The sequence below is a fragment of the Eptatretus burgeri genome, chromosome 17 (assembly GCF_056783735.1).
Source record: "Eptatretus burgeri isolate ZD-2024b chromosome 17, Ebu_testis_v1, whole genome shotgun sequence".
In the NCBI taxonomy this organism is placed as follows: domain Eukaryota; kingdom Metazoa; phylum Chordata; class Myxini; order Myxiniformes; family Myxinidae; genus Eptatretus; species Eptatretus burgeri.
This window is the reverse complement of record NC_140977.1, coordinates 35,811,974-35,824,581: the sequence shown is the minus strand read 5'-3', so window position 1 is coordinate 35,824,581 and position 12,608 is coordinate 35,811,974. Positions and strand designations below refer to the sequence as shown.

Genomic DNA, 12,608 nt, shown 5'->3' with positions numbered 1-12,608 from the left:
CCAAGGACATAAAAACAGGAGAGTGATAAAGGCTGTCCAAAGGAACAGTTAGGGCAACATGCAACATTTAAAGCAACATCTTAAAGCAAGGTTTGAATCCTGACAGCTGATTAATATACAACTATTGACTATTGATAATTATTCAACTATGGCTCAAATATGACCACCTAGCATATCATCATCATAACAGTTCCCTCCTTGGTCATATTTGACCATACCCAGCCATACCTGATACTCACCAACCGAGTGGATCCCTATTTGGTTCCTGTAGCAGCTACCCCTAGGCCCCCGTGCCTGCCAAACGGGATTTGCGAATGCCGTGGATAGCCATCAACATTCCCCAAATGAGAAGTCCCCAACTGCCGGTGGTTCAGGTTAGCTTCTGTTGCCTTTTGTCTTGCCCACTGCCACAAGTCTCCCATTAAGTTGTCATATACAAATTTGATGTTAAGTCCACACAATATTAAAGGCACTACAAGTCTATACAATATTAACAGCAACATTATTATTTAGGCAATTATACTCGACACTAATTACAACAATAATATTTACAATATGCAAATGTAATAATGGGTGAGCAGCACTGTGAGCGCTCAAGGCATGGTGTAAGCTCCTTTCTCAACTTGCGCTAGAAGACAAAAGAGTCTCATGAGATGCATATTTACATATAAGGGTCATACAAGTATTTTCCATACATGCCTTCACTATCTGGTATTGTCCATTTTCCACAATTATGCATATGCTAGTCAAAACACTGCCACATCTATCATAAACCTCCATCAGCATTTTACTTGTAGATTTCCTTTCTTTCTTGTTACAACTTCCTGTATCTTCGTGTGTAGTGAGATGCATGAGTCCATGTTTGGCTTACCTTTTCACTTGAAAGTTCGTTGAGTAATCAGTAATACCTGGAAGAGTCTTCCCCAGGGCACCCTCCGCCAGAACACCTTGTTGGCTCCTCAGCTGGTGGGGGTCGGGTCTGGTTGTGGCCCCATACAGAGGTCCTCGGGGTCTTCCTCCATGAGTTCGCTGTTAATTATTATGATGGCCTGGGTGAGGGGTGAGGCTTCACAGCATTTCTTTAGACAAATGGAAATGAGACGTTTGATCAGAAATACTCCAAAAATGATTCCCATGATGATTAGGATTGCTGCCCCTACCAGGCACAGTAACCAGTCTCCCCAGTCATGAAATATAGATCTCCACCCTGCGTAACCCTCCTTGCGTTCCACTCGATCGCTAGTGAGAGCTTCAAGCCTTATAGGTGAAAACACCTATAAGTGAAATGTGTTCTTCTCCGGGAGGTTACTGTATTTTCACAAGATTTCACAACTATACTCCAAAAGGGTTCTTTAGGGGCCCATGGAACTTGGGTAATTAGAGATGCGTGTTGACCCCATATGAATCCTATTTGTGCAAAGTGCCCCCGCTGGGTTTTGTCTTGCGTTTTGTTCTGCCAAGCCACTTCTGTCTTTTCTGCATTTTCTGACGTCCCCCCCTCCCAACAGGTTTTGTCATAGCATAAGACCATCGAATCGATTTTATTTCCTCGTTTCCTTCTATCAAATCATGTTTCCTCGGCTTGGACGCAAGACAGTTCTATCAGCTGCTGTTGCCTGGATGGTTGTCAGCCCTCTGGAAATGAGTGGTGCAGTCTTGCCAGGTTCCTTTGAAAATATCTTTACCTTATCTAGTTCTTGGTTGTATGTTTTCCCCAACCTTGCGTATTCACCTGCTTCCATTCTTTCTCCAGCCGCTCCCCTCCTATGTCGCTGTGGGGTTGGTACTGGTTCATTTCCGTGTCCCCCTTTGCCACGGAGGTGTATACGGTTTCTTTGGCTTGAGTGTGTTAGTGTGTTGCCTAATGATAGGTCCCCCCACAAAGGAGTAGTGTGGGAGTTGCATGTTGTGTCGTCAAAGGTTCTGTCACTGTCTCCGTTACTACAAGGTTTACAGCATGCCACTGCACTGAACACTGCAGTCAACTGCAACATAATGACAAGTATTTGTGTAAAAGATTATTTTTAAATGATACCTCCGTATGAGGCTCCAACCATGGCTAGAGCTTGCAGGACTGGAAGTTGCTCTGGGTGCGTGGTGAGTGGATGTGAAGGCCAGAGACCTTACTGTACACTACTGTAGATTTTGATCAGGCAAGCATACCTTCCATCCATCTCCTTGTCTGACGGCCTGTAAAGTGTTCTGGTGTTCGTTGCCCCATCTTGTGGTTCTGGGGCGCATCTCAATCTGTTCACCATTCTTCCTAACTCCCCTGCACTATGTCTGTTACTAACTGCCATTGAGATGTACGGTGTTAGTCCTTCTCTGTGCTTCATTAGTTCGCGCTCTCTGGCGGCTTGTTTCACCTCCACTGCCGCTCCTTCCTTCCCGATCCATCGGTTGGTTGTCATCAGAGAGCGTTTGACGGTGTAATCTCTATGTGTTTTGGCCACGTATTCATAATCCTGCCCTGTTTCATCGTAGTCGACAGTGAGTGCAGTGCAAAGCCAATTCCATTCCTTCCAGATCGATGTCGTTGCTAAGCAACCGTTCCTCTACATCCCTTTAATTCCGCTTATGCTTCCCAAATCCAATGAATTTATCCTGACAGATAGAGGCTCATATAAAGACAACAGACATGCTTTTCTGTCCGCTTCCAGACAAACAGCTCGACCCCGACAGGCAGATAATCGAAACGCTCCCTCGTCAAGGCCCACGATGGCTGCGTGTTCAAACAGCACGAGCTCCGCCCTTAATTTTTCCCAAAAACACCGCTATCCTCATCAGTGCGTAGCCTACCAAACGTCCTTGTTCTTGGATGTCTGACATGTAAACAAGGACAAATGTGTCCAAGAGCCACGTCCTAAAGGTTTTGTCTTTACCAGAATAATAATAATAATAATAATAATAATAATAAGAACAACGCGGAACTCTCTTAGAACCGGCGTTCGCTACGCAAGACGCGGCTAAAAAGATAAACCCACTTTAAATAAAATCCGTTCCTTGTTCAAAGCATTTAAATCCCCCTTTCTATCTATCCTAAATCCCTCGGTCCCGCGTCTCTCCCGCGGCTATTTTTCCTTTTTCGGTCACGAAGCCCAATCAACATCAACATCAACAACAACAACAACAACAACAACAACCGGAACAAACATATATATATATATATATATATATATATATATATATATATATATATATATATATATATATATATATATATATATATATATTACAGCCTTGTTTCAAAGTATTATCGCTTCCATGTACCGATAGCACGTGCACTCGCCTCGAAACACAAAATCGAGCGATCCTTTGAAACGTCAATGTCCTTATTAATTAATTTTACCACAAAGCTATCTCTTTAAAATCTAGTTTGTCCACCATATTCAAAATCAGCCGCCTCGAGAAATTCTCGTACATTGCTCCGACAAGCAGGCACGTTCACAGCAGGGTGTTAATTGCACTTTCAAGTTTGACAAAGCGCGCTGGGCCCATGCGTGATTACGTCATCACGCACTCACATGAGCAATACGTCTTATCAGCGCGTTGGTTTTTACGATCAAACTCACGTAACAAATATTTGACGACATCTCAAATACGTTCGTTTTAAATCGGAATTTTTACAGAATCCTAAGAAGGGCGTCCCCAAACTTTGTAAAATGTGCTAATCCATCTCGTAAACCCTCACGATAAGCTGTCCTTCGACGGGACGATTTCGTGCTTTCGTCGCGCCTGTTAAATCCGACGGCACGTCACGTGACTCGCAAAACCCCATAAAATAAGTTTTTTTTCCCATATTTACGAAAATCAAGTATAAAACATGCTTAATGACCCCAACAATGAAACCAGAATTGAAACCGACGTTAAAACGAACCCGTAACGTCGATCAGCCTTACGAAACATGCAAAGTGGAAACAGAACTGAATTTGAATTTGAAATCAAAATGATGCTCCGTGGAGACCATCCATTTATCACGTATCACGTACAGTGTTCAAAGCCAAAACAGCATACAGAGTTTATCGGACCATGAGAAAACCCGAACGTTGGTCCATTTGACATCCCACAGCACGAGTACTGTAGGGAATTCTCACACATAATCCCCAAACTGTCTGCTGAAGTGGTTTTAATTATTCAATTCCCCATCGAGTTCACACACACACACACACACACACACACACACACACACACACACACACACACACACACACACACACACACACACACACACACACACACACTCTCAAAATGACATTTGCCCATCACTGAATTAACAACACATGCAGAATCGGTCATCATCGTCCTTCCTCCGGATTTGGTGTGCGCAATTCACCTCGTCCAAAGTCTTCACATTAACGATGACGACCAATCATTATCTCCATACAAACATACAAGTTGTTCCACACATACAAGTTCCAGGTTGGAACACTCAACTTACGTCTAACACAAAACTCAACCTTCCCCACCACATTGTATTCACAAATACATCCAAATAGGTAACTCTACAAACAGCCCTTCTCCTGGCTCATTAACTTTGTGTTTTTTTCCCGTTGGTTCAAGATTCCCTCTGAATCGAATCGCTTACGTCCTGTCTCACTTTGTGACTCCGTTAGCCACGCTGCAAACGCTCTCCAGTGTTTTCCACTTTCACCGATAACTTTAAGTGTTGTTCCTTTGGGTAACTCTATGTTCTTTGCAGAGTTATTCCCCATCTTTTGTTCTTATCTTACCAACCGCCTAATAGCTGTAAATCGTTTCTCCTTTTACACCGGGACCGAAATCCCTTTCAATCAGCCGCCTAATAGCTGTAAATCGTTTCTCCTTTTACACCGGGACCGAAATCCCTTTCAACCCGCCGCCTAATAGCCTCAAAACCCAATGAAGGCCTCTAACCTTCCCTCTCTATGGTACAGGATTCCAACCTGATCCCTCCGTATTTCACACGGATACCTTTATCCTCTACCCTTCCCGGTCCCAACATACGGCCTGCCAGCCCTCTTTGTGCCCTTCAAACAAACCGCATTCGAATCACCTCATATGTTTTACCGTTACAGTTCTTGATCCGAGCAGATCCTGGAGCTGCGTCCAGCGGGGCACTGCCCACCAAGTGTACAGTTTTCACCTAACTAGGGCTCCCTGTCTTTGGTGCCCTATACGTGCAATTTCCACGTACCTTTAGCTGAACCCTTGCGATCGCTGTACACCAAGTGGAGTCCCGCCGTCCACACCGCCAGCATCAGTCGAATCCCATCCTCGTCACCAATTGTTATGACTCTTCACCCGGCCGAGTAATGACAGAGTCGAATGAGGGTTCTCGAATGATACGATTCATTTCAGAAGATGGCACTACGCATGCGGAATGCAGCCCAAAGGCCCTTCAGTCAGGTGCCCCCGGACCACATTGAGATTTTTACTTCAAAACAGTTGTATATATAATCACACAAAAGCAAAACTGGGTGTGGACTACAAGTGTGTGCTAAGGGATAAAGAAATAAAGAAATAAATGCGGCAGTGGGCTTCTTTCCCCCCTCCCTAGGGGCCCTCAGGGAAGTTGAATCAGTCAATCCTCAGATTCGCAACCCAACAGTTCATCTTGCAAACTAATAACTTTCTAAGCCTCCTACACCCCTACACTGGCACCTGCTGATAGCAAAGGCGAAACTCTGGTGATGACTAAGAACAGGAATGTGTGGGATATCAGCGTTCACAGTTTTCCCAAGGACATAAAAACAGGAGAGTGATAAAGGCTGTCCAAAGGAAGAGTTAGGGCAACATGCAACATTTAAAGCAACATCTTAAAGCAAGGTTTGAATCCTGACAGCTGATTAATATACAACTATTGACTATTGATTATTCAACTATGGCTCAAATATGACCACCTAGCATATCATCATCATAACACAGGTAACCTGCAGCGGTCTCGTGGGACTCGTTCGGTCTGGCAAGTCCCACGCCATAAAGGCCCACGGGCCCCGTCTGCCCCCTTGTCTTTGAGGGTGGCCTTTTCTTTTGTTTTTGTATGGATCTTGTGGCGCCGTGTCTTGTAAAGTAAAACTGTATAAGTGTTGCCGTGTGTTCGCGTATTCGGTCGTAGCTCTGCGTTGTTGTTGTTTTAAATTGATATATGTGCATTCTGACTTTGTGGCTGTATATGTGTGCTCTCCGTGTGTCGTGTAAATAAAGTGCATTATGTTGAATTGTTCCCCGTTTCGCTGCGTCCTTTCCTTCGTTTGAATCTCCATCTTGCTTCACGTAAAGGGTTCGTAGTGGGCTTAATACTCCCGATAATTAATCGGAACCGTCGAGGCCAACGATAACACCGCTCGGTTATCCCGATATCACGGAACGGACCGCTTAAGCAGTTCGTGTCCGGAGTCGGCCTGTGGCGAGGTACGATCGCCCGGTCTACCATCCGCGTGGGTACTTAGGTAGGTCGAGTTTGGCGAACAACCCTATCCTACGCGGGTGGCCGATTGGCACGATTGTGGTGAGGTCGAAAGGCCCACCCGTGACTGGCTCCGGGCGATAGTTCCCAGAGGGTCACGACTGAATTGTCCGTCCGGTGGGCGAGGCGGCCGCCATTCGAGTCGAGCGGCCGTTCGCACGCCGGCGGGTGCGAATTCGCAACAATATATATATATATATATATATATATATATATATATATATATATATATATATATATATATATATAATGACTTGCGCGTATGCGAACATTCATGATGACTGTGGGGTGAAGGATGAAGTCGCGCGTGGCGTGGACACATATGTGAGAGCCGGCTATTGTACCAAAATGAAAACACAATCCTCGGGGCATAGGTGGGGGTGAGTTGGTGAGTTGGAAAGTGATCAAGCAAAGATAGAATTCATGAATCAGTTTATCAAAAGTAAAGATAATGAACAACTCTGTAAGACAACTCATATACCATTGGTGATGGTATGGTGACAAATTACATGACACACAGTCATCGTGGTGATGATTACCACTCAATGCCTATGTGTAAGTGAGTGCGGTAATGTACAAAACGAGCCAAGATAAAACCATAATCGGACTTCAACACTAAGCTCGATCGATCCTTTACTTCTACGCGAAGTAATCCGTTATGTTTGAATGCCTCAAACTCTTGGGCATCTGGTGCATGAGAAAGGATTCAAACTGGTCATTGTATTCCATGATGTTGGCTGGGCAATCCTCCACCGAAAGACAGTAAAAAAAAAAAATGACCGTTTTTACAGCCATTTTTCCCTGCTGTGCAGGGGTTTGGCTTTTTTCTTGAGGCAATGTTTTTTTATGGCCGGATGCCCTTCCTGACGCCAACCCTGGTCGCCTCTTACGACACACAGGGATATGGTATACCTATTTTAACCAGGGCATACACCGGGACCAGTACACTGGCACTCATTTCGCCGACCTCGGAAGGATGACAGGCTGAGTCAACCCCCTGGTGTTAAGTCAGTGGCCCAACGGGGTTTGAACTCAGGACCTTTTAGATCCCAAGCCGCTGCCCTAACCACTGCGCCAACACCAGGCTCAACACCAACACCGAAAGACAGTATCGGCCGAATATTTGGCCGAATCGGCTGAAACCGAATATTTGGCTGAGCCGACATTTGCCGAATCCAGATGATGAGCACGTCATCGACATCTTCAAAGGACACATATTTCACACTTCCCACCGGCCTCACGATCTTCTCCACTTGTCCAAATATCTTGCCCTTATTCTTTAAGATATCGTTCAATGTCTGCCGTTTGATGTCCAACTTCTCAGCTATGTCTGTTTTCTTCATCAGTGGATTTGCCTCACAAAACTGGATAATGTCGTATTTTTCTTGGTAGGTTTTAGTTGTAAGCTTACGCTTAGTCGCCATTGTCCTGCCTGCAGTGCGATCAACGTGTGTACGCAGTTATAAATAGCCTATCACTGGTGGTGTACACCAATGAGCGAGCATCACGATTCCATGAAATCGGGCTTCTCACGAGGCAGCAGTTCCGTGTGACGAGTTAGGAGTGGTAATTTACTTGAGTTTCCATTACGTGGGAATGGACAACATCTGACGACTTAGAGATGACGACTTACAGAGGGATGACCCTTTATTCAAAGGGATTTAACATGAGATAACTTCAGGACTTTTTGACGCTGCCGACTTAGGCAAAGTGACGAGTTACACGCTGCCGACTTACACCTAGTCTACTGTATATATATATATATATATATATATATATATATATATATATATATATATATATATATATATATATATATATATATATATATATACATATACATACATACATACATATAATGTTGTTTTTATTAATACTGTCATCCTCATGTCATATTAACCTCCGTCACTGAGGGTTGAAGAAGTTATGTTTTCACCACATTTCTGTCTGTCTGTCTGTCTGTTTGTTTGTTTGCGTGCAGGATTTTTCAAAAAGTTGTGGACGGATCCGGATGAAATTTTGTGGTCAGGTTTGGTGTGTGACAAGGACAAACTGATTAGAATTTGGTGAAGATCCGGATCCGACTACTAGAACTTTTAAGTGATTCTTCACCATTGAGAGATAGGGCTAAAAATGATTTATAGCACGATATCTCAAAAAGTTGTGGACGGATTCAGACAAAACTAGGTGGACATGTTGGGTGTGTCACAAGGACGAAGTGCTTCAATTTTGATGAAGATCTGAATCTGCATCTGGATACGAGGTTTATTTAATTTTAAAAGTTATTCTTCACCATTGAGAGATAGGGCCAAAAACGATATAGGACTGTATAGCATGATATTTCAAAAATGTATTGGGCCTGATATGTTCTCGTGGATCAGGTATTACGTGACAGAGGTATGTGCTCCACCAAGTACCCTTTTAGTTTTTTTTTGTTTATTTTTTTCATGCATGCATGACAGTCCCACCCTGTGTCACAGATATTCTCACGTCAACCATTTTCTCTTATGTCTCCACTGACCAAGTCACTGGAGGCATTATGTTTTTAGGTTGTCAGTGCTTCTGTGAAGGGTTTTGGTTTCCGCGATATCTTAAGAACGGCTGAAGGGATCCAAGTCAAACCTGGTACAAGTATTATAATGATGCAAAGATGAACTGATCAGATTATGGGATCAAGAGGTCAAAGGTTGGAGGTCAGGTTGGGTACAAATTCTGTTACCATGCTAACTTGTGAACCATTCATGGAATTTTGACGAAACTTTGTATGAGCATATATTATGATGCAAAGATGTACTGATTAGATTTTTGACATCAAGGGGTTATAGGTCAGAGGTCATGTCAGGTATGTGATACTTGATAACAGCTGAAGGAATTAAAATTAAACTTGGTACATACATGTATAATAATAGAAGAATGTGGACAGACGAGTACTGCACTCTCCAAAAATCTACAATATTAATTAATTTGAATCGTTGCTCCCAATAAGCACCATGTTTAATCTTCCACCAAACTCTCATTGTGTCCATAGTTTCCAACTTTTACCTTTTTTACCTTATTATTGTCTTGGTTCACTTTCCCCTCCAATTGTCTGCAGGTGGCTTTGAGACTCTTTCTGGGAATATGCACCACGGAAGTTCAGCCCATGCTCACGCATCATTTCCCCTCAACCCTACAGTCCCTCTTTCGGAATATAATTAGCGCTTTTTGTAGTAACGCAGTTCTGATATATTTTGTTTCTATTGAAAAGATGGGCAGAATGTTCCAGCTCAAGTATGATCATATTAAGTTGGAAATTGATGTTAATGATGGTTGGTTCCAGGATGCTTCTGGTCTCAATGACAAGATATTATAGTTACTTAAATTTGGGAGGTTTGAACACAGAACTGAGAAAATCATTTGAAAACAGGCTTTGACTAACTACAATTTTGGGTGAAATAATAGTGTTGGTAACATTTGAGGGAAGAGTTCTGGTTTGAAGATGTATGTTTTCGATGCTGACCATGACAGGTTCATTTTCATATTTTCTTATCGCTGAACTTTTGACCTGTAGCTTTCAATATAATTAATCCTTGTGTGTGCATCTCTGCTGCTTGATTTATGGAGCTTACATTTACTCTTTAGTTTGCATATTTTACACAAAAATGACTTGTTTTTTGATGGTTTTTTTTTCTATGTGTATTTGTTTTTTCACTTGCATTTTACAATAAAACGTTTAATCACATCCGTTCAGAGAAAAATGGCAAATGTGCAAACTGTGCCCTTTAATATTAATGCTGCGACGATTAAACGTCCATTTGTCATTAAATGTTTCACAAATTTATCAAACATTGGTTTTTGACCAACAGCCCAGACCATTGAACGCCAACGAACAAGGTCCCAAGGATGCATCCCACAGGATGTTAGGAACCTTCCCCTAACGTTTGAAAAAGTATTTAACAAATTAAATTTGCTGAAGGAGGGAGTATGGTTGGGGTGAGGGATGGGGTGGAGGAGTGGGGATGAGAACAAGCACAGACCATCCGCCAGGGTGTTTTATACACATAAATAATATAACAAAAAACATTATTGTCTCATAAATTGTAAAAAAAAAAAACCCAAAAATTGATTGCATTTTTTTTTTTATGCCTCCATAGCCAAAACCTGGAGGCATTATGTTTCCAGGGTGTCTGTCTGTCTTTCTGTTATTGGTTTTTAGTCATTACTAGCAAATACCACCCGTTGCTTCGCTGATGGGAATACTGAGAAAGGGGAGAAAAAGAAAGGGGGGGGGAAGAGAAGAGTGAGGAGGGGTGGGGGAAGGGAAGGCGGCGAGAGGTGAGAGGAAGGGAAGGCACACGTGCGGTAAAGTGTTAATTATGATTCATATTGTTTCATCAAAAAAATTCTGCATCCAATAACACTGAAGATGGAAACAAAATAGTCTGAAATCAATTTTCTACTGGTTATACGATATTATAAATACTGTCCAGAGACAAACACCACCCAAACACGTCCGGAGACAAACACTGCCTGGACATAACCACATTCCAGACACGTATGGAGATAACCACCGTCCATACATAAATGGAGTTAACCACCGTCGAGAGAGAGAGAGGGGGAAAGAGGTGTGGGAAGATGGTGCTGCACTGTATTAGGAGGGGATGGAGGGAGGATTGTAAAAAGAGAGAGAAGGGTGGGGGTAAGGAAGTTAGAAGAGAGAATGTTATGCTTTATGAAAACACACACACACACACACACACACACACACACACACACACACACACACACACACACAATAAGATTAATCTGTGCGTTTTTTGCAAGGACCGCTGGACCGACAACCACCAAATTTGGCACACAGCCCAAGTCCAATCTGGGGATTGTCCTTCAGGGCATTTTCATCCACCACCTGAGCCTTTAAAGATCACTTTTCTGGCTCTTTCGTATATATGCAATCTCATTGATTAACAGATATCACGTGACGTATACCATGGTCAAAGTCCAGCACACCTAATTATTACCTCTGCCACCGAAGGTGAAGGAGGTTATGTTTTCACCCCCTCTCTGTCTGTTTGTTACTTGGTGAAAAAATTTGGATGTCTGTCTGTCTGTGTTTTTTACAAAGACGTTTTTTTTTGTTGGGTCGACAACCACCAAATTTGGCACACACAAGTCCGACCCGAAGGCTGTCCTTTGTATAGTGTTACGGCTGTGGAAATTCGCAATACATCATAAAGGTTCCTTAGATCAGTTATCCCGGTAAGTTTATGTGCAGATAGGTTTCCCCACCGTTGTTTAGAGGGATTTGTTCGTGTTCCCCGGACTGCGACTATTTGAGATAGCCGTTTTTCTTTATCTATCGTTATTTTGAACCACACAAACAACAACCACCACCAAGTACGCCACAACGCCAAGCACGCAACAATCCTCCACACAAACAACCACCACCATCTTCGCCACTACGTCCGCTTCCGAACGCCATCCTCCACAGACCACGCTACGACGGTTTCCACGTCGGAAACCATCCGAGAAAGGCGAACAAAGGCGCCAAGGAAGGAACTGCGATGACGCGCGGGTTTTCCCGCCTATTTTCCTCTCTCTTGGTGTGAAGGGAAGGGGGCAGGGCAGCTCGCTTCCGATTGGTGGATGTGAGGCGGTCGGGGTGAGGTCACGCCCCTTTTCAAGAAGTTTCTCGAAGGAAGGTGGAGCCAGAAACGGGGTGGGGCGAAGGGCGGAGCCCCGTGCTATAAAGGGCGGACCGCACGCGAAGCTGGCCCGGGTGGTTCATAACTAGAGCTCTTCTTGGTCCATGGTTTCTTCTTTTTCCTCTCGCTTGGTTCATGCTCTCGTTTGCGCTGGTCCCCCTCCCTCACTTGGTTTCTGCGCTCGGGGTCCTGTGAGCAGCCTGTTGGTGGGAGACGCGGACGGAAGGCACAGCAGTGCCGGCTGTGTGGTGGACCTGCGCATCCGGACGAGGAGTGCCGGAGAGAGCTTGCCGGCCACGTGGGAGGTCCGGAACAAGGCACGACCACGCTGACAGTCGTGGGAGCGGTACGTTGCGACTCGCCGACCACCGAGGGGGGCAGGTAACCTGCCACGGTCTCGCGGGACCCGTTCGGTCCTCCAGGTCCCACGTTATAAAGGTCCGCGGACCCTGTCTGCCACCCTCGTCTTTGGGGGTGGC

At 44.2% G+C, this 12,608-nt stretch overlaps 1 protein-coding gene across 1 annotated transcript in view; it reads left to right on the top strand.

Moving 5' to 3' along the window:
• Nucleotides 1–10,166, top strand: part of LOC147009737 (CD81 antigen-like) — a 47,730-nt gene extending 37,564 nt beyond the window's left edge. The window contains exon 9 of the mRNA XM_085860864.1: nucleotides 9,540–10,166. Coding sequence (XP_085716990.1) covers nucleotides 9,540–9,643 — 104 coding nt within the window. The 3' untranslated portion in view covers nucleotides 9,644–10,166. The remainder of the gene's footprint in view (nucleotides 1–9,539) is intronic.
• The last annotated feature ends 2,442 nt before the right edge of the window (nucleotides 10,167–12,608 follow it).